At 49.3% G+C, this 22,696-nt stretch overlaps 1 protein-coding gene across 13 annotated transcripts in view; it reads right to left on the reverse strand.

The window, feature by feature from the left end:
• The window catches only part of DYSF (dysferlin), a 175,258-nt gene that overhangs the window by 136,115 nt on the left and 16,447 nt on the right, over positions 1-22,696 (reverse strand). For all 13 annotated transcript variants that reach the window (XM_083398131.1, XM_083398138.1, XM_083398134.1 and 10 more), the window contains exons 2-8: positions 21,113-21,168; positions 19,824-19,915; positions 8,205-8,310; positions 5,236-5,350; positions 4,530-4,717; positions 2,518-2,646; positions 875-937 (exon numbers count right to left, since the gene is read on the reverse strand). In XM_083398131.1, the coding sequence (XP_083254257.1) occupies positions 875-937; positions 2,518-2,646; positions 4,530-4,717; positions 5,236-5,350; positions 8,205-8,310; positions 19,824-19,915; positions 21,113-21,168 (749 nt within the window). The remainder of the gene's footprint in view (positions 1-874; positions 938-2,517; positions 2,647-4,529; positions 4,718-5,235; positions 5,351-8,204; positions 8,311-19,823; positions 19,916-21,112; positions 21,169-22,696) is intronic.

The raw sequence follows: 22,696 nt of genomic DNA on the forward strand, positions 1-22,696 counted from the left end.
ATACTGCAAGACTACAGAACCCAACATGCAGTGCTCACGCTCAGCACCTGCATCAATCAGAATGAAGCCATCCCGCAAAATTTCTGCTCTGCAGATTTTAATGGTGAATATTCAGTGGATCCTCAAATAGTCTTTAGACGACATAGTTGGTGGTATCTAACAGGAGATTCATCCAAGAGGTTTTTCTCCAAGAGCAATACTGAGTAATCGGGCATACTGTAAACTGCTTTGATTTTTTATTTTAGGATACAGTATAGTGGTATATAAATATCTTTATAAAAATAAACTTCTCCTGAACGAAATCACCTCAAATGAACTTTTGACGCAACCAATAAAATGTGTTAGAAATGGGAGAACACAGTAGGTCTATTTCAGTTTCTCCTTTCCCCCTTTTTAAAATCAGTTTCCCACATCAATTTGCTTTTTTTTAAAGTCCTCATAAAAACTCTGACATTTTACTACAAATTTCTCCTCGTGTTCACAGTCTTGTGTGCCATTTAGCCTTCAACATCCAGGGGTTTATTTACAGAGCAATTTCCCCTAATATAATGCATTCTTGTATGTCGTTTTCACCAAGACGTGCATCTATGTGCACAGTTTGTCCTAGTCATGTCTCTGCATCTTACTTGGCTAGAGAATCGGATTGCAAACTTCAGAGAAATGCAAACCTCAAAGGGCTGCTTTGGAAAGTGTGGAGTAGCTTGGTTTGCCTTTAAATTATTATCTTTATTATTTATTATTTGTTATTTATTATCCCTTCTCAGCCTTCGGGCTAAGACCAAGTGTAGTATTATTTATTAATGTGAACTGAATCTTATTTCTCCCCATCCCTAGAAACAGTCCCCAAAGTGAACGCTCCCTGACCCCCACTTACTGTGATGAATATGGGCTCATCAAACAGCTCCATCGGGGATTCAAAGACGTTGAAGAAAAAGGTCTGTGGGGAACAGAAAGAAGCATGGGCGCACCCATCACCCATGCACCCAAGGGTGCACCCATGCACACATAAGACATTACACACAAGACCACAATGGACGACAGTGAAGCCTGCCTGAAAGGACCACCAAAAGACAGCTCCTCAACCCCCCCCCCCCCAAAAATCAATTTTATCTGTCCTGCTCCTCCCAAAATCTAAAGGCCACGTGCCACTTCTGAAAGATGCTCAAGGCTGAGCTTTAGAAGGGCGTCCCAGGAACATGCCAGTCAGTAATCACACAGTTCAAAGATGGAATTAACTTGGGTTGCTATATTTCAATGGAGGATGCAGCAAGCTTGCTTTCTCCTGCTCTGAGGGGTGGGACCCGAACTCAGGGCTTCAAGTTACAAGAAAGAAGAATTCATTTCAACCTCAGGAAGAACTTTCTGGCGGTCGGAGCTGTTTGGTGGTAGAATGGACTCCCTCTGAAGGTGGTGGACTCTCCTTTGCTGGAGGATTTTAAGCAGAGGTCAGGGGTTCTTTTGCTGTGAATCCTGCGCTAAAGGGAGTTGAAGGCCCTTGGGCTCCCTTCTGTTAGGATTATGATGCTCCATTCCACCTAAACAGATGTGTGGAGCTGTTGCGTGTAACATGTCTGTTTACATTCCAGGACAGCCTGCTGGGAACTTCCATTTGGGTATTGCTTTTGCTTTGTGCTTGCTGCTTTTTGCTTGGACACGAAAGAGAGTAGACATGTTTTCTTTGTCCTCAACTATGCTGAATAAAGTGCTCGTAAATACGCTTCCCTGGGACGCAGGTGGCAGTGTGGGTTAAACCACAGAGCCTAGGACTTGCTGATCAAAGGGTCGGCGGTTCGAATCCCTGTTGCTCGGTCCCTGCTCCTGCCAACCTAGCAGTTCGAAAGCACGTCAAAGTGCAAGTAGATAAATAGGTACCGCTCTGGCGGGAAGGTAAACGGCATTTCCGTGAGCTGCTCTGGTTCGCCAGAAGCGGCTTAGTCATGCTGGCCACATGACCCGGAAGCTGTACGCCGGCTCCCTCGGCCAGTAACGCGAGATGAGCGCCACAACCCCAGAGTCGGTCATGACTGGGCCTAATGGTCAGGGGTCCCTTTACCTTTACCTTTAAATACGCTTCACATATGCCTCTGTCCACCACTTCCGTTGTGAAGAGTCATTCACTCTGCTGATAGAGCATGCTCAAGTTTCTAAAGGCTTCTGAAGCTACGAGTCGCTGATTGATGCTGTTCCAAGGGAGACCGGAGTTCACTTGGCTGCCGGCCGGTGGGCTGGAGCCAGCTGGGGGCCTGCGAGTTGCCCCAATTCCCTGGACGCATCCCAACACCTTCCTGCTCAATGGTTCTGTGATTCCATGAAATGGCACCCAACTATATTCCACCTGCCCCCACCCAGAAATACTCAGTGAGCCTCTCCTTTTCCTCTTGGGTCTCCTCAAAAGAGCAGCAGAACATTGTTAGGTAGACAAATGGGAGCCACCTAGTCCGGTCTCCTGTTCTCACAGTGGCCACCCAGATGGCCCCCACGGAACCCCAAAGTGGCACCCGAGCACAACCTCCTCACCTCATCAAAGAGGGGGCAGTTCCCTTTGCGGATTCTGGTCCTCTTGGTCTGCCCGGCGGCCGTGACCTTCACCACAGATTTGATGTTGACTCCAGGAAGCTGCCGGCCTTCGATGACTCGCACCCGGATCTGGAAACCGCAAAGTTGCAGAAGAAGCAGGTTGCCATCGATATCCTCAGGGACTCCCGAGGCTGAGCCGGTTCCCCAAAAGGAGAACATCGGAAGAGCCCAGGGACAGCTGGATCAGGCCAAAGGGGGCCCATACCATCTCCTGGTATGCCCTGCAGAGGACCTTCAGGTCCACAAATAACACCTTGGAGGTCCCAAGCTTCAAGGTGGTTAGATTAGTCTCAACTAGGGCCAGGGTCTTTTCAGTACTGGCCCCGACGTGGTGGAACACTCTGTCACAAGAGACCAGGGCCCTGCGGGACTTGACCTCTTTCCGCATGGCCTGCAAGACAGAGCTGTTCCGCCTGGCCTTTGGTTTGGACTCAATCTGACCCTTATGTTTCCCTCCCCTTATGGTTTTGACTTTTAAAATGAGGGTACATTTTAAATTGCATTTTAACCTGTATTTTAAATTGCCCTCCCCTTTTTTATGTTTTTACTGAAATTTTATTGGTGTTAGCTGCCCTGAGCCCTGCTCTGGCCAGGGAGGACAGGGTATAAATAAATTTATTATTATTAATTATAATAATTATTATTATCATTATCATCTAGTTCAGCATCCTGTTCTCCTGTCAGATTTCCATTTGGAGACGCCAGGTTGCCCCCAAGATTCAGGGGGCCCAGCGTGCACTGAACATGTGTGACATCGTGCACACGCAATGTGCATGCGGTGGAGGAGAACAAGTGCTCTGGTGGTGCCAGCCCCTGGACGTGCGACGTGCACCATGCGTCACACGCACCATGTCGCACCCATGCAATGCATGCAGGGCCACCTCAAGACCAAAGGGGCCCAAATGTGGAGGGACCCTTCCGCACCCTAGAGTTGCTGAACCCATTCCCACTGGAAACCCGCAAGCGGGATTCAAGCAGAATAATGATGATGATGATGATGATGATGATGATGATGATGATATTATCTTTATATCCTGCCCTCCCCAGCTGAAGCCGGGCTCAGAGTGTCTAACAACAATAAAAGTAACACAGCATTCTCAATTCAATTCATTCTAAAATCAATTCAGAATCAAATTCATGGCAACCATTGGGCTAGAGTTCTATGGGGATTACCAAAGGAGGGGGTCAGGCTGTGCCTTGGCCAAAGGCCTGGTGGAACAACTCCGTCTTGCAGGCCCTGCGGAAAGATGTCAAGTCCCGCAAGGCCCTGGTCTCTTGTGACAGAGCGTTCCACCAGATCAGGGCCACGGCTGAAAAAGCCCTGGCTATGGTTGAGGCCAGCCTAACCTCCCTGTGGCCCGGGACCTCCAAGATGTTTTTGTTTGAAGACCGTAAGGTCCTCCGTGGGACATACCAGGAGAGGCGCACCCGTAGGTACGAGGGTCCTAGGCCGTATAGGGCTTTAGAGGTTAAAACCAGCACCTTGAACCTGATCCTGTACTCCACCGGGAGCCAGTGCAGCTGGTATAGCACCGGGTGAATGGGATCCCGCGGCAAGGACCCCGTAAGTAGTCTCTCCGCGGCATTCTGCACCCGCTGGAGTGTCTGGGTCAGCTTCAAGGGCAGCCCCCCTGCGATTCCCAACCTCTGGCATCCAGGGACATTTACAGCTTCTGACAAGGGAGGGAATAGTAGCCTTTGTGGTTAGCAGCCACTGAAAGCCTCAGCTACTCCCCAAACTTTTCCAAGCTCCTTTCCAAGCTGGCAGCCAGCTCTGCCTCCTTTGCAGACAAATTCTGTAAGTTCAACTAACGCCATGTGCAAAGAAGGATCTCCTTTGATCTGGGCTCATCTTGCATAGCATACTTCTGCCTCAGGGCCAGAGTCTTAGACGGCAGAGTCTGCAAGTTTGGGTGCAGGGGGGACGACCTGGGGAGAGGGCGCTTGATCACCTGGAAGTCTTGCGGCTTGTTGGACAGGAGCTTTTTGGAGGGGGCTCTCCTCCTCTTGGTCCCGTGGACCACGTGCGATGGGGGCTTCTTGGGCAGGGAGACTTGATCCGGTGCAGAGGGGCCCGTGGAAGGATCAGCTTCATCGCCCGTCCCAAGGGGGTCTTCAGACTCTTCCTCACCGGCTGTATCTGGAGGGAACAGGAAACCAGGTTGTTTCGAAAGCAGCCGTTCCCAAACCTTTGGGCGTTCCCTCGGTACCACAGCCTCATTCCCACCACCCTGCAAAAAGCATACCGTATTTTTCGCTCTATAAGACGCACCTGGTTTTTGGAGAGGAAAACAGCGCTGCGATCCCACTGGCTGTCCTGGCTTATGGACAGCTGCGCTCCCTTTAAAGAGCACACAGAGTGTGTGTGTGGCTCTTGGGGGCTTTTCCCCGAGGAGGGAGAGGGGCAGCCCTTCTCCCTCCTCAGGGAAAAGCTCCCAGGAGCCGCACACACGCTCCACACGGCTCTTTAAAGGGAGCACTGAGCAGAGCCTCCCCCCTGCATTCGCTCCGTAAGACGCACACACATTTCCCCTTACTTTTTAGGAGGGGAAAAGTGCGTCTTATAGAGCCAAAAAGACGGTAATTCAGAATAGCTGACCCTTGTAATAAATAAATAGAAACCAGAGTAGGACGCGAGGGAAACTGTCTCATACTGACCTGTCACCATGTCCAGCTCAACGGGGGTTGGATTTGGCTCTGGGGGGGCAGGCGGCGGAAACAAAGGAGCAGCCCCAGGAGGCGGGACGTAGGATGCTTGCAGGATGAGACACGCCTGAGGAGTAAAGAAGATGCCTGATGGAAGTGGGGTGCTCTGAGCCCTGACACAGCACACCAGGGAATAGCTCCCTCTAAATCCTGGTGAGGCTCAGGTTTGCAGGAGGGCAATTGTGGTCTGCAAAGCAATGTCCTGGTTCACACAACACCAAGACAAACCACTGCTTCCTTCTGCAAAGTTTGGGTTGCTTTCCAGCTGCTCTTTGCTCTATCACTTGTTGAGCATCTGGAGCTCAGGGGGGTCATCAAACAACCTATGGACAAGGAAGCGTTCTGGGCTCACAGGTAACACCAAGCCGTGGTTAAAACAAACCATGGTTTCGAGTGAATTGTTCAGGTGTGGGGCAGGATTCCAGTGATTAAGCAAACCAGGGTGTTATTTGCAAACCAGTAAACCTTGGTTTAATAAGTCACAGCTTGGTGTTATTTGCAAACCAGGCCAGTCACTTTAATTGCCTTCATGCAAGTAATGTCTTGCTGAGTTTGGCCTTCAAAGTAGCTTCTGCCAGGTGCAAAACCAATCTCACGTTGCACCCAAAAGAGAAGCAACATTTCTGTTCCCTTTGGGTGGGAAATATAAAATCTAGCCAGCTGGAAGCATTCTAAGACACAACCCAACTGCAGATCTTGGTATGCCTCTTTTATTTTTACCATCAGATGTGATTCAGCAGCCGGCCACTAAGGGGCAGCCCTCAACCACTCATATCAAGGCCCAGCAATTCAAGATTGTATCAGCAGGCAGATTCCCAAATCCTGCCACTTTGGCGCAGTATCGTTTGCAGGCTGCCTCCCACCGGTGATGGATAATTTCCTAGCTTTGCAAACAATTCAGCAGTAGAATTCCCAGCAAGGAAATGAGACAGAGTCGCCTTCTTTGACCCTGAAGGTTTCCGAAGAAAAAACTTGACTGGAATAATCTCTCAGCGATGCTTCCAAGGAACGTGATTCTGGCCACTCAGCCAGAGATTTTGCTCCTTCGCCAAAGACCCTGAGAAGCAGGAGGCTCAAACCGTGAAGCTCTAAGGCCCGGGAGCCTGATTTCCAAAGCTCTTTTCATACAGGAGATCTGGGGAGCCTTGACGCAGGATCCGAGCAAAGACCCAAGGCCGTCTTTACCCGGGGGTGCAAGGGGTGCGGGGCACCCAGGTGTCAAATTCTGCTTTTCCATGTGAAGCAGGAAACAACTTCACCAGACAATGGAACAGCTCTTTTCTTATTTTTGTGGCTGAGATCTCCTGAGTGACACAGGCACCGTTAGGCAGTTCAATGCACATGCATACTCCGTCCATTTCCCTCTCTCCCACCCACCCTTCCAGGCAGCCCCGGCCCCGGGCAAGCCATGCTATGCCACTGCTTTTACTCAGTCCAATCTCCCTAATGTCTACACATTCACAGATCCACCCGGTCCTACTGCCCTTAGTGACACAAGACCCCCATAAAAGTGTGCGGTCTAAAATTGTGCACCAAAAATTCCTCTCCTGTGGACTCCACCCACATCAGCTTCTCATGATGGGCTTTATTAAAGCAAAAAGGCTAATTGGACAGCCTCTGAAGGACTTAGAGCAACAGAACAATCTGGCCATTATAAAGAAACGCTGTCCTTGGTATGCCTTTTTCCCCCTTCTCAGTTTGATTCCCTGGCACCATATTTTTATAAAATAACCATCCCAAAATACAGATGTGCCTTCTTCACACTGGCCAGACTGGATGTGATGCCCTCTGCCATACTTGAGGGCTGACACCAAAAGATTCCAGCTGAGAAACGACTCTGCCCCTGTGGAGATGGCAATCTGGAAACAGTGGCTCATGTTCTCCTGTCCTGTCCCCTTTATAAAGATCTGAGGAATGAGATCATCATCCCACTCTTACTTTCCATCCCAGGCCGCCCATCTGCGGCCACACTGGTCTTTCTTTTATCAGATCAAAATGATCAGACAACAGCAAAAGTTGCTAGGTTTATCGAGGGTGCAATGAGATTAAGGGCCACTATCTGAACAATGGTCATGAAATTAAAAGACGCCTGCTCCTTGGGAGAAAGGCGATGGCAAACCTAGACAGCATCTTAAAAAGCAGAGACATCACCTTGCCAACAAACGTACGTATAGTTAAAGCTATGGTTTTCCCAGTAGTGATGTATGGAAGTGAGAGCTAGACCATAAAGAAGGCTGATCAACGAAGAATGGATGCTTTTGAATTGTGGTGCTGGAGGAGACTCTTGAGAGTCCTATGGATTGCAAGAAGATCAAACGCATCCATTCTCAAGGAAATTAGCCCTGAGTGCTCACTGGAAGGACAGATCCTGAAGCTGAGGCTCCAAGACTTTGGCCACCTCATGAAAAGAGAAGACTCCCTGGAAAAGACCCTGATGTTGGGAAAGATGGAGGGCACAAGGAGAAGGGGACGACAGAGGACGAGATGGTTGGGCAGTGTTCTCGAAGCGACCAGCATGAGTCTGACCAAACTGCGGGAGGCAGTGGAAGACAGGAGTGCCTGGTGTGCTCTGGTGCATGGCGTCACGAAGAGTCAGACAAGACTAAACGACTAAACAACAACATCTGAACAATAATCTTGGTCATTTGATTGCCCTTTTTTACCCATTGTTGTCTTTTTAATTGTATATATTGCTTGTTTTATGTTGCTATGGCTGCTGGCTAAAGCGAATGAAGTTTATGTATCTACGCATTCACAGAGGCTCCCCAGAGTTTCAGGTGAGATGCTTCCAGCCATCACTGGAGTGGCCAAGGGTCGATAGGACTTGACTGAGAATGTGCACAGCATCGTCACCTGGTTGGTGGACTTCGCTTTCCTCCAGCTGCCAATCAGTGAGATGCACCACCAAGAAATGGACTTACCCCAGTGCTCTGCCCCTTGGTATCCAGCAAGGGAGCGTTGAAACTGGCTGCCAGGTTGGGAGATGCCAGGACATCCCGCAGGGGCACATGGGCTTCGCCCAGGAACCTTTGAGAGAAAACAGAAGAAGAGGAGAAACTGTGAACAGGGAAGAACAAAAGTTCTCAGGGGGTTCAGAGCAGAGCTTGGGATATTGGACACAATTAAAGTTCAGCTCTCTTTAGGAAAAAAAGTTTAAAACTAGCGTTTTAAATGCTGGACATCTTCATGGAAGAGAGATCAAGCTTCTTTTCTCCTGCTCTGGAGGGTAGGACCTGAACCCATGGCTTCAAGTTACAAGGTAGGAGATCCCAACTAAACATCAGTGTCATGGTCCGGTTCACGGGCGATCAAAGTCCCGGCAGGGGTCATCAGGACCGGGGGCAAGATGGCTGGGTGGGAGCAGGAACGGAGGTCCTGAAGCCAGGATTCAGGAAGCCAAGGGTCTGAGGGTCAGGAAGTAAGGAGTCATGAAGTCAGGTGTCCAAGGATCAAGAAGCCGAGGTTCAAGGATCAGGAAACAAGAAGCCAAACGCATCAAGGCAGGAAGCGTGTTGCTGTGGCAAAGAGCTGAAGGGAAATGCTGACCTTATATCCCTTCCCAGCTCTTGCCACCAGGTGCAGTGAGTTACCAGTCAGCCTCACCTGTGTGGCCGCACCTTGTCTCCTCAGAACAAACTTAGGAAGGCCCCGGTCCTGCAAAGTCCTATTGGTCACAGGGCCTGGCTCCTGCACGCACACCTGACAATCAGGAATTACTTTCTGACAGGAATCTCAACTAAAGCATCCATGACAGATGGCCATCCAGCCTCTGCCTAAAAACCTCCAAGGAAGGAGACTGCAAATGAAGAAATATGTCCATGCCAAAACAATCAGTCCCTCAGTCTGGAAATCAGAATGGTGCTTAACTGCTCCAATGCCATCATTACGAATCACAATGAATGCACAACGCAAAGGATGATGGACTGGGGAGGGGAGGTCACTCTGCCACCAGGCTGCATCCTCTTTAGTCATCTATTATTATTATTATTATTATTATTATTATTATTATTATTATTATTTATATGTCGCCCTATGCCTGGAGGTCTCAGGGCGGTTCACAAAAAAGATACTAAACATACAAATTGCTCAGTTGGTTAGTGCATGATGCTGATAATGCCAAGGTTTCAGGTTCAATACCCGTGTGGGACAGCTGCATATTCCTGCCTTGCAGGGGGTTGGACTAGATGATCCTCAGGGTCCCTTCCAACCCTACAGTTCAAGGATTCTGTTTACCCAGAAGCAAGTCCCTCCAAGTTCAAGGGGACTGAGGTTCTGCTAAGGGTCTTTAAGAGGACTGCAGGCAGCCTTAATCTGACGACAACAACCCATCAATCCTTTGAACCGATCCCTGTTTTCAGGCCGAACATCTGTTGCACCACTTTGAGACACAATACTAAGCGCCAAAAGGAAAACCAGATAAGTTAACCATCCTGTCTTGAAGTTCCCTGGAGAGGTGGAGACCTTGCCAAGGAAACAGAGCTGCACTGGCTGGAGACTGACAAGCGGCGGGTGGAGCTGGACCCAATTTAAAAATAGGAAGGAACAAATAGCCTTCCCAACACCTTCTTGGCAAAACACGGCCAGGGCCATAAAATCCCCATCTTGGAGAGTCTGCTCCAATGTCTCCCTCTCCACTTCCCCACATTGTCTCCGCAGGAGAGAGAGGCCTTTTTTCCGTAGAAATCCCCTTCCTGCTCCTTCAGCTTCTGACGCAAAATGAATCATGACGCAGCTCGACTTCAGGCGAGGTGAGCCAAGGGGAAGCCCGGCTGACTCGAAGTTTCGGAGGACACAACAGAAGAGCTTCAAAAAAACCTTCGGGCAAGATCTGGGTATCCAGAAGCAAGAGTCGGTGGTGCATGCATGAGAGGGCTCCTTCTGTGCTCCTACACTTTGTCCATGCTCTGATGCTGGAGATATTCCCCATGGAAGACAAGGGCCTTCTTTGTGGCTGCACCAAAAACAGAAGAACGTCCAGAGGCCCAGCATTGCCCCACCTGCCCCCATCTGCCTTCAGTTGCTTGGTCAAGACTCACTTTCCTTTTTTAGGGGGATTAAATCAGGGTTTTCCAAACTGGGGTCTCCAGCTGTTTGAGGACTACAACTCCCATCAACCCTAGCTAGCAAGGCCAGTGGTCAGGGATGATGGGAGGTGTAGTCCCCAAACAGCTGGAGGTCCCAGTTTGAGAAACCCTGGATTAAATGAACCGGAGAAGAACCGGTCAAAGTGCCAGACTAGAACCTGTGAGTACAGGGTTTGAATCCCCCGCTCAGCCATGGAACTCCCTGGGTATGACCTTGGGCCAGTCCCTATCTCTCCGCTTGAACTGCCTCAAAGGGTGGTTGTGGGGTTTCAATGAACAGGGGGAGAACCTCATATATGTTAATGATTATAATTTATTATTTACACGCCACCCATCTGGCTGTGTTTCCCCAGCCACTCTGGGCGGCTCCCAACAGAACACTAAAAACAGAATAAAACACCAAACTTTAAAAGCTTCCCTAAACAGGGCTGCCTTCAGGTGTCTTCTGAATTTCAGATAGTTGTTTATTTCCTTGACATCTGATGGGAGGGCGTTCCACAGGGTAGGTACCACCACAGAGAAGGCCGTCTGCCTGGTTCCCTGTAACCTCACTTCTCGCAGGGAGGGAACCACCAGAAGGCCCTCGGAGCTGGACCTCAGTGTCTGGGTAAAACTATGGGGGTGGAGACGCTCCTTCAGGTCTACTGGGCCGAGGCCATTTAGAGCTTGAAATGTCAGCACCAACACTTTGAATTGTGCTCGGAAATGTACTGGGAGCCAATGTAGGTCCTTCAGGACCGGTGAAATGTGGTCTCAGCAGCCACTCCCAGTCACCAGTCTGGCTGCCACTTTCTGGATTAGTTGTAGTTTCTGGGTCACCTTCAAAGGTAGCCCCACGCAGAGCGCATTGCAGTAGTCCAAGCGGGAGATAACCAGAGCATGCACCACTCTGGCCAGACAGTCTGCGGGCAGAGAGGAACTCAGCCTGTGTACCAGATAGAGCTGTGGACAGCTGCCCTGGACACTACCTGGAGCTCCTTGGAACTGGGGTATAAATAAATGCAGTTTCTGAGGTGGTGGACAGAACCCTCGGATTTCTTCTGGACTTTTGAGGGTGCGTAACTAGCATGTGAAAACAGGATGAAGAAAGCTGGCAAGGAGCACCCTGGATGGCGGCCAAGGCGTCAGAGGGCAGTTCCAGACTTATCTTGGGTGGTGTCCTTTCCAGACCCCTATCAGGGAAGAGACAATAGCAATGCACCCTCTGCTCAGATTATAGGGAGGGGAGAATCCTCACAAGGAAGTCCTGCTACGAGAGTGGGACTAGCCTCCTCACTTTGGGGGCCTGAGAGCCCAGCAGCAGTGGGGTTGGTTGGTTGGATGAAAGAGAGAACTATGGTGTATTTAATACAGCAACACATGCAAAAGCTTGCAGAATCGTAGAACTCTAGGATGGAAAGGGAACCCCAAAAGTCATCTAGCCCAACCCCGTGCCCTGCAGCAACCACAGCTGAAGAATCCCCGGCAGATAGCTCTCCAGGCTCTGTTTTCAAACCTCACAGGCTTCCCCCTTCTGAGGGAGGCTGTTCCGCTCTTGAACAGCTCGAAGGAGCTCAAGGGGGCGAACAGGGTTCTCCCTGCCCCCAATTAATCCCCATAACAACCCCGGGAGGGAGGTCGGGCTGAGAGGCAGTGGCTGGTTTGTGGTGGGAATGTAGAGAAATTTAAAAAATCTGGGAAATGATATATAACGAATTGAAGTAAATGTTTATAATAACATTTGTTAAAAAACCAGAAGCATTTCTGTTAGGGATTGTAGGACAAGACCTGCCAAGGAAAATGAAGGATCTATTTATGTATGCGACAACAGCGGCAAGAGTCTTGATAGCACAAGGATGGAAGAATGAGGAAACCCCGACAAAAGAACAGCGGCAAGAGAAATTGATGAACTATGCAGAGCTGGCTAAATTAACATACCGTATAAATTGCAAGATAAGGACAACTGTGACTTCAAAGAAGAATGGGAACTCTTTACAAATTACTTAAAAAGACAACAAAATGAATTGGACCACTTGGCAGGTTTTGAATGAACATAAACAAATTTAGAGTGGTACCTCGGGTTAAGTACTTAATTCATTCCGGAGGTCCATTCTTAACCTGAAACTGCTCTTAACCTTAGCACCACTTTAGCTAATGGAGCCTCTTTTCCCAGGAGTGATGTATGGAAGTGAGAGCTGGACCATAAAGAAGGCTGATTGCCGAAGAATGGATGCTTTTGAATTCTGGTGCTGGAGGAGACTCTGGAGAGACCCATGGACTGCAAGAAGATCAAACCTCTCCATTCTGAAGGAAATCAGCCCTGAGTGCTCACTGGAAGGACAGATCCTGAAGCTGAGGCTCCAATACTTTGGCCACCTCATGAGAAGAGAAGACTCCCTGGAAAAGACCCTGATGCTGGGAAAGATGGAGGGCACAAGGAGAAGAGGACGACAGAGGGCGAGATGGTGGGACAGTGTTCTCGAAGCTACCAGCATCAGTTTAACCAAACTGTGGGAGGCAGTGGAAGACAGGAGGGCCTGGAAGAGTTTTTATTTTTATTTTCTGGTGGTGTTTGCATGTTTGTTGTTGTTGTTTAGTCATTTAGTCGTGTCCGACTCTTTGTGACCCCCTGGACCAGAGCACGCCAGGCACTCCTGTCTTCCACTGCCTCCCGCAGTTTACTCAAACTCATGCTGGTAGCTTTGAGAACACTGTCCCACCATCTCGTCCTCTGTCGTTGAAAACCAGATATCACCCAGCCATACTCAACAGTGGAATGGACTCCCTCAGAAGGGGCCAGCCTCTTCATCCTTGGATGTTTTTAAACAGGGGCTCGAGAGCTCTCTGCCAGGAATGCTTTAGCTCTGGTTCCTGCATGGCGTGGGGTTGGGACAGATGACTTTTGGGGGTCCCTTCTGATCCTACAATTCTACGATTCTCTTATTCTACCTTGGGCCTGTCTCTTTTTTGGTCCCAATAGCCCTGGGTGCATCTTGCAGTCTTGTCCCCTTCCAAAGGCTTTGGTTCCTGCTTTGCAGGAATTGCTCAGCTACAGTTCCTGCATTGGAGGGGGTTGAGCTAGATGACCTTTGGCGATCCCTTCCAACTCTACCATTCCAATATTTGACGAAGGAGAGACATCCCTCCAATCATTATTTTTCCCCCCAGACCTCGGGCACACAGCCAGACTTGAGGTCTCCGGATTCTCTTGCCCTGAATCATCCTTGCTATTCCTGGATATCCTCTTTCGACAGGGCTATTCTTAAACAGTCCTCTTCTCTTCTCTTCTCTTCTTCCCTTCCCACCCGCCTAGAAGGGGCTGCTTTCTCAGAGCTGACACACTGAACTCTTGTGGCAGCTCAGATTCCCTCTATGGTGCAACAAGAACCCCTTTTATGGGAGCGCCTGTTCAGCGCTCCAGGAACTCTGGGAAGACGAAGCTTCCCAGATGCCTCTTCCTTTGCAAGGAGACCTCTGGCTCCATCTCCACGAAAGCAACAGGGACTAGCTACTTGATGAGGCTCAGAGATGATAATGATAATAATAATAATAATAATAATAATAATAATAATAATAATAATTTATTATTTATACCCCGCCCATCTGGCTGGGCTTCCCCAGCCACTCTGGGCAGCTTCCAACAGAATATTAAAATACTGTAATGCATCAAACATTAAAAGCTTCCCTATACAGGGCTGCATTCAGATGTCTTCTAAAAGTCTGGTAGTTGTTGTTCTCTTTGATATCTGGTGGGAGGGCGTTCCACAGGGCGGGCGCCACTACCAAGAAGGCCCTCTGCCTGGTTTTCTGTAACTTGGCTTCTCGCAGTGAGGGAACCGCCATAAGGCCCTCGGTGCTGGACCTCAGTGTCCGGGTAGAACGATGGGGGTGGAGATGCTCCTTCAGATATACTGGACCGAGGCCGTTAAAGGTCAGCACCAACACTTTGATTTGTGCTCAGAAACGTACTGGGAGCCAATGTAGGTCTTTCAGGACTGGTGTTATGTGGTCTCGGCAGCCGCTCCCAGTCACCAGTCTAGCTGCTGCATTCTGGATTAGTTGTAGTTTCCGGGTCCCCTTCAAAGGTAGCCCCACGTAGAGTGCATTGCAGTAGTCCAAGCAGGAGATAACCAGAGCATGCACCACTCTGGCGAGACAGTCTGCTGGCAGGGAGGGTCTCATCCTGCGTACCAGATGGAGCTGATAAACAGCTGCCCTGGACACAGATTTGACCTGCGCCTCCATGGACAGCTGTGAGTCCAAAATGACTCCCAGGCTGCACACCTGGTCCTTCAGGGGCACAGTTGCCCCATTCAGGACCAGGGAATCCTCCACACCTGCCCGCCTCCTGTCCCCCCAAAACAGTACTTCTGTCTTGTCAGGATTCAACCTCAATCTGTTAACCGCCATCGATCCTCCAACCGCAATGCAAGAGGAGCTACCCCTGACCTGTGCCACCATCTTCCCAGAAGCTCCTTCCCCCAAAGCCTAGCAGGGGCGAGCCTGGCTGAGCTTACAAAGTGGGAAGCTACTCTATACATGTTCAAGGGTCTAGTTGCCCATAAGACCCATTAGAATGTCAGACTACAACCCCAGATGACACCCGGGGCAGACCGCACACACCGCACCCACCCCTTCCTCCTGAGAGGAGGATAAGAGAGCCGTCTTCAAATATCTCAAGGGCTGTCACATGGAAGACAGAGCAAGGTTGTTTTCTCTTGCTCTGCAGGGTAGGACTCGAACCCACGGCTTCAAGTTACAAGAAAGGAGATTATGACTCAACATCAGGAAGAGCTTTCTGGCAGTTAGGGCCATTAGACAGTAGAACAGTCTCCCTCCAGAGGCAGTGGATTCTGTCAGGAATTCTAACAGATTCTCCATTGGAGGGTTTTTAAGCAGAGGTTGGATAGTCTTGAATGTTTTAATTGAGGTTGCTTCATTCCAGGGGTTTGGACTAGATTAGGGTTGGGGAATTTGGGGGGATTTTAAAGCACTTTTTGTTTTAATCGCTCTACTTGCCACACGTCCAGGTTTCCCTGGACGTTTTGCCGATTCTGCAAAAATCCTCCCAGGCGCCATTTTTGCAGCCTGATTCCCAGATGTGTCTGGGGAAACCCAGACATACGGCAGCCCTAGACTAGATGCCCCCAGGGGGTCCCTTCCAGTTCTACAATTCCATGACAGTTTCTACCATCTCCAAATGTGCCCACAAGCCAAAAAAGGTTGCAGACCCAACCCCTAAAGTAGCCATTCAGCGTTGGCAATCATTTGGGGGATTTTGGGTACTTCTTTCATGTCCAGGCAGCCAGAGCAGCAACAGAGCAACATGGTGACACGGGTGGCGCTGTGGGTTAAACCACAGAGACTAGGACTTGCTGATCAGAAGGTTGGCGGTTCAAATCCCCACAACGGGGTGAGCTCCCGTTGCTCGGTCCCTGCTCCTGCCCACCTAGCAGTTTGAAAGTACGTCAAAGTGCAAGTAGATAAATAGGTACCGCTCCGGCGGGAAGGTAAACAGTGTTTCCGTGCGCTGCTCTGGTTTGCCAGAAGCCATAGCTGTCAACTGTCCCTTATTTGGCGGGAAACTCCCTTATCCCAGTGCCATGTCCCGCTGCTGTCCCTTATTGATGATGTCCCTTAAATTTCCCGGGTTTCATGCTCTCCCGGCTCAGGAGGGAAGCAGCGGCTCGGGGTTCTCCGCCTCCAGAAAGAGCGTGCGCATGAGCTGCCACGTCTCCGTCTCTCCCTTTTCCCCCTCAGGGGCACGTCATGAGGAGACGGGTGGCAGCGGGCGGGCAGGCAGCCCCTCTCTTGCGAGACTTTCACCGCGCTGCCAGGGGAAGCCGGAGGCGGCAGCGGTGGTGGCTGAGGAGGCGGCCTGAGGGAGGAGGAAGAGGAGGGGATGGGGAGGGACGCAGAAGGGCGGTGCTTCAGCGGCCGCCATGGCACCGCAACTGCCTCATACCGGGCTCGCGGGCAGCGTGGGTGAGAGTCTCTCTCCCTCCCTCCCTCTCTCTCAGACAGGGAAGGGCCGATGGAACTCCTCACACCAGGACAACGGCAGCCCCAATGTGCTGCTTAGCATCCCCTCCAACCAGTGCAGCATCTTAATGTAGTGATTTCCCCCTCTGCATCCCTTTCATAACTCTTTCATAACTGCAAAAGCAGCATGGCTCCATCAGTGCTGGATTTATGTATAAGCTAAGCAAAATCCCTTATTTTGGCTGCTGATCCCTTATTTTCGAGGCTGCTGGTCCCTTATTTTCAAATCTGTAAGTTGACAGCTATGCCAGAAGCGGCTTAGTCCTGCTGGCACATGACCCGGAAGCTGTATGCTGGCTCCCTTGGCCAATAAAGTGAGATGAGCGCCGCAACCCCAGAGTCAGCCACGACTGGACCTAATGGTCAGGGGTCCCTTTACCTTTAACTTTTCACGTCTAGGCAGCCAGAGCAGCAACAGAGCAACATGTTGACGATGCAGTCAAGGCTAACAAAGGCAGCCTGTGATCCAGGCTTTGAACCCCACCAACGTCCTCTGAAAAAGTGCGAGAAATCACCTTTGAAGGACCATAGCTCAGTGGCAGAGTGTCTGCCTCGTAAACAAAGAAGAGACAGGGAGCTGCCTTTATACTGAATCAGGCCATTGGTCCATCTGAGCTCAATATGGTCTACTCCAGGGTTTCCCAAATTCAGGTCTCCGGCTGTTTTTGGACTACAACTCCCATCATCCCCAGCTGGCAGGAACAGTGGTCAGGGATGATAGGAATGGTAGCCCAAAATCAGCTGGAGACCCAAGTTTGGGAAACCTTGTTTTACGCTGACTGGAAGCAGAAGAGGATGAGCCAAAGGTCTGGCTCCGTTTAAGGAAGCGTTCTATGTTCCCAGCTGCAGATCCAGAACTGCAGCCTCAACCCTCCCTGGTCCGGCTCCGGAAACCTGAACTCCTGCCCTGCATCCGAAGCTGCTTTGGGTCCACCAAGCTCACAGACTAGCTGTGCCTTTGGGGGGTTTGGGGCAGCAGGGAGAAGCCAAGGTTTGAACATGGGACCTGCTGAATGTTGAGAAGCCCCTTGGTGCCCTAAGACGTGGCTCTGTGACTTTCTCTCTGTTATGTACTGAGTTGAATAGGATCCAAAAGGCAGCAGTCTGACTGGTCCTAGAACAATAGGATCCAGAATGCAGCAGTCTGATTGGTCCTAGAACAATAGGATTCAGAATGCAGCAGTCTGATTGGTCCTAGAACAATAGGGTCCAGAATGCAGCAGTCTGATTGGTCCTAGAACAATAGGGTCCAGAATGCAGCAGTCTGATTGGTCCACAGGAGCCACCCAATCCAGCTCCAGGTGGAAGTGAACCCGCAACCTGATTGGCCCACAGGTGAATCCCGGAATTAGCCAATCACGTGAGGCCCAATGTGTAAATAATGCATATAAAGGAGACATTCTGGGGGAACTTCCATTCCTCCTCACCACCATGAGCTGAATAAAGAGCATGAAATCCACACTCGACTCCGAGTATCTTTCACTCTCCCTTTCCGAGAATTGTTTCCATGTCACTCGGCAGCATAAAGAGTCCTTTCAGCCACCTCCTCCCCTGCCAATGCTAGGAACTCACGGAGCCACGGAGAGGCCAGGCGTTTCTTTGGGCGAAGAATGCCTTGAACTTCTCCGCAGGCAGAGAGTAGGTGGCAAGCGGTTTGCATGCCCCAAAAGAGCAAGGAATCCTGCTCAATATTGATCCAGAACAAAACTCTCAATGTATAGTTGACAGAGTAAAAACACGTTGCAGGATTCCCCCCAAAAACAGACCAGAGGCAATTAATATTTCATCCAGCAGAGCTTTGCTGCTACTGAAGGCAAATGAGCATAATGGTCACAAATCCCATACATTCAGGACTGGCACTGTCCATAATAAATCCAGCAGACTTAACTTAAACTTACAATAACTTATAATAAGACTAAAACCTTAACACTATATACAGAACACCACACCAGAAGCAAGAGAGATAGAGACAGAAAGAGTGAAACGCAGGCTCCTTCTGGCCCTACTTTTATAGTCAGCATGACCTTAACAAAAGAGATAACAGAACCAGTTGAAACCATCTGTACTCAGCTTCTCTGAAGGAATAACCCAAACATCAGGAACCTTCTGCCTGCTTCTTTCACACAGAGCTGCTTCCAGAACCCTCTTGAATTAAGTCGAATAGGAAAGATCTCTCCACATCAGATCACTAAGAAATGCAAACTGACACAGGATGGGTGCTCCAACGCCTGCAGCAGCCAGCTCCACTCCCATGGACCCCTAGCCACGAAGGCTGCACAATCAGAGGCAGAAATGTTTCTGAATCCCAGTTGCTAGAAACCACAGGAGCGAGGAGTGTTCCTCTTGTGCTTGAATCCAGCTTGTGAGTTTCGCTTTGAGGCACCCACTTGGCCACTGGGGGACCAGAATGCTGGCCTAGAGGGTCCATTGGCCTTATCCAGCACAGTTCACTGGCCTGATCCAGCCTAGGACCCTCGTACCTACGGGACCGCCTCTCCTGGTATGTCCCACGGAGGACCTTACAGTCTTCAAATAAAAACACCTTGGAGATCCCGGGCCACAGGAAGGTTAGGCTGGCTTCAACCAGAGCCAGGGCTTTTTTGGCTGTGGCCCCGATCTGGTGGAACGCTCTGTCACAAGAGACTAGGGCCCTGCGGGACTTGACATCTTTCCGCAGGGCCTGCAAGACGGAGCTGTTCCACCAGGCCTTTGGCCAAGGCACAGTCTGACCCCCTCTCTCCTTCTGTAATCCTCATAAAACTCTGGCCCAATGGTTGCCATTAATTTGATTCTGAACTGATTTTAGAATGAATTGATTTTAGAATGTATATCAACTAATAGATTGTGATTTTATGTAAACTGTGTTACTTTTACTGTTGGTAGCAGCTCTGAGCCCGGGTTCGGCTGGGGAGGGCGGGATATAAATAAATTATATTATTATTATTATTATTATTATTATTATTATTATTATTATTATTTATTATTATTATTATTATTCTGCAGTAAGTTATAGAGTTGTAGAGTTTGAAGAGACCATGAGGTTCATCTGGTCCAGCCCCTGTTGCCCATTACAGGGCTTGAACCCACAGCCCAGAGATCAAGAGTCTACCGACTGAGCTCTTATGTCCTCATCTGCTTGGCCATTGTGAGGACAAGATGCTAGACTAGATGAGCCAACGGCTTCACAAGAGGGTTAGCCAAATTCACGGAGAACTTTATTTTATGCCTACTTTGCTTCCCAAGCAAAGCGAATTTATTATCCATTTACGCAAAAGGTCTTTTGGATTTGCAAGTCACATTCCAACTTTTGAGCACCCCTCGTTGGGGGAATTTGCACATGGCAAGACGTCCCACTGCCTCGTATCTCCCAACGGTAGGACCGGCCATGAGCCAAAGTTGGCCAGCTGCTCTGAAGATTTTGTGGAGATCTCCTACCTGTTTCTGCCCATCTTCTCATGGTCTTTGACGACGACATGGAGCTCCGCATTCTGATCTAATGGAATCCCTTTCAGGTCCCACTCAAAGCCCTAAGAGGAGAGGAGGGAAGCAGGTCAGGGACTGAGAGCGGGGGTCCCAATCCTCCCTCTCAACTTGCCGGGAGATCCAACTGATCTAGTTACTCATGTTGGCTATTTGCAGATTAGTTGCACTGCAGAAGGCGTGCTGGGGAGCCCACACATTACAAGGAACGCACAATAACTTTTGCAAGGTTATACAGTGGTACCCCGCAAGGCGAATGCCTCGCAAGACGGAAAACCCACTAGACGAAAGGGTTTTCTGTTTTTCAATGCGCTTCATAGGACGAATTTCTCTATGGGCCTGCTTCGCAAGACGTGCGATTCTTGAGATTTTTTTTCACTCCCTACCCCCTTTTTCTAAGGCGCTAAGCTGCTAATAGCCTTTTAGCAGCTAATCCGCTAATCCCTTAAGCCTTTAATAGCCGCTAAACGGCTAATAGCACTAATCCGCTAAACCGCTAATAGGGATGCTTCGCAAGACGAATAATCCCCTAGACGAAGAGACTCACAGAACGGATTCTTTTCATCTTGCGAGGCACCACTGTAATAACAAAAACAAAAACTCCTTTTACAATACAGTGGTGCCTCGGAAGACTAATGCCTCGGAAGACGAAAAGCTCGCAAGACGAAAGAGTTTTTCATTTTCTGAGGTGCTCCGCAAGACGGATTTCCCTGTGGGCTTGCTTTGCAAGATGAAACGTCTTGCGCCTTTTTTTTTTTAACCGCCAATGCATTCCTATGGGAAACCGTCAATACACATTGGTGCTTCGCAAGACGAAAAAACTCGTAGAACAAAAAAACTCGCAGAACGAATTAATTTCGTCTTGCGAGGCACCACTGTACATCAATAAGCATGACCCATCCACCAGGGTACTGAGAGAGCTAGGTGCTGCTCTTTATATTCTTATACCCAACTTAACATAACTTAACAGCACCTGCTGTACTGCTTCACAGCTGCAAAACTAGGTCACGTTATTTGCTCTGGCCCTTAAAGAAATACACATCTTGTGGAACAATAATGAACCTTCAAATTTAAAGAGACCGTTCAACAACTCAGTGCGGAGGAAGTCCAGGCTCAGAGCATCTTCCAGAGCTGATCCCTGACAGTGGGAACGTGATGCTGGGACTGACCCACAGCCGTCTCTGCTGAAATTAAGCACAGGGTCATACCCATCAGAGACTCAGGCAGAGGGGCGGCTGGCTCACCTCGTTCCACACGGGGTTGACGTTGTTCTTGATCACTTTGGTTCTCTTCTTCACCCCTAGGAAAGACAGCAGAAAGATAAGAAACGGCCCCAGTAGCAGCACATTTTGCACAATGGTCTGAACAGATGTTTCCGCATTAACAATTCACAGCCCAGTCAGAGAAGGGGCAGAGCTCAGCAGCAGGAGGTGTGCACAAGGACCTGAGTTCAGGCTATTGCATTCCGAGTTTAACATTATCTTGGGCGGAAAGAGCCTCCTCTGAATCCTTGGCCAGAGGTTGGTGCAGATGGCCAACTCCTGCCCAAAGAGACTCCAGATGGCACCCAACTACTAGGTGGCAGGGTAGTGGGCAGTAGGCAAGATAGGGGAAGGGGTGCAGCAGGATCAGGGCTGCAGTTCCAAGGCTGGGCAAGGGCAGAAAAGGCAAATGACAAGCAAAATGGCATCAGCAACGGAACAAGCCTGGGTGCAAAACAGGTTTCTTTGAGGTCTCTATCTCTCTCACACACACAAGCACATCCACACTCTTTCTCTCTAAAACACAGAAAGCCTTCGGTCCAGCCATCTCCTCTGGACGGCGGGTCTAAAGCCACCCATCTGTCTGTCCCCATCAGAGTAGACAATTGCAATTCTGGAAGGACTAACAGCAACAAGATCCCTGGCAGCCGGTGTGGCTGAAGATCCCACACACACCTGTCCCAGATCATATAGATCCAGGTGTCAGTGCTCTGTTTATCCACCTGCCCAATTTAAGAGGGAGATGTTGGAACTTACCAGAGAACAGGGAAAGCAATCAATTCGTTTTTTTCCATATAATTTCTATTAAATCTCCAAAAATATTCCAAAACATTTATTATCATATACAATTTAAAAACAAAAACATGCAAAGTTTCTTCTGGACTTCCAGACCCTCCTTTCCAGATCCTTCTTTTTTACTCCTTTTTTATTAGCTGTTTTACAGCACATAAGTTTTGATTTTCTAAATCCCACTACCGTTAATTCTGTCAATAATCCGTGTCTTATATTTCAAATCCTGCAAGCGACTTCATATATGGGTGATAATTTGAGAGATAATCCTCCTTAAACACGTCATCATTATGTCCTCTTAATTTGGCAGTTAATTTCGCCATTTCAGAAACCAGTTAATTCATTATAGTTAGTTGATGTTTGATCCATCCAGTTTTATTAATATCTCTCTCTTTTTCTCTCTCTCTCTTTCTTTTTCTCTTCTCTCTCTCTCTCTCTCTCTCTCTCTCTGTCTCTCTCGCTCTTGCTTTCTCTTTCTTATTCTCTCCTCTCCCTCTCTTTTTCTCTCTTTCTTTCTTTCTTTTTTTCTATCTTTTTCTCTCCTCTCTCTCTCTCTCTCTCTCTTTCTCTCCTCTCTGTCTGTCTGTCTGTCTCTCTCTCTCTCTCTTTCTTTTTCTCTCCTCTCCTCTCCCTTCCTTCCTTCCTTCCTTCCTTCCTTTCTCTCCTCTCTCTCTCTCTCTCTCTCTCTCTGCATGTGTGTGCAGAGTCTAAAATAAGGAGATAATGGGGAGAGCTTTGGGCTCCCACTTCACTAGAGGCTGCGGGGGGGATATCAGC

This window comes from Podarcis tiliguerta (genome assembly GCF_965153285.1).
Source record: "Podarcis tiliguerta genome assembly, chromosome: 9".
Taxonomy (NCBI): Eukaryota; Metazoa; Chordata; class Lepidosauria; order Squamata; family Lacertidae; genus Podarcis; species Podarcis tiliguerta.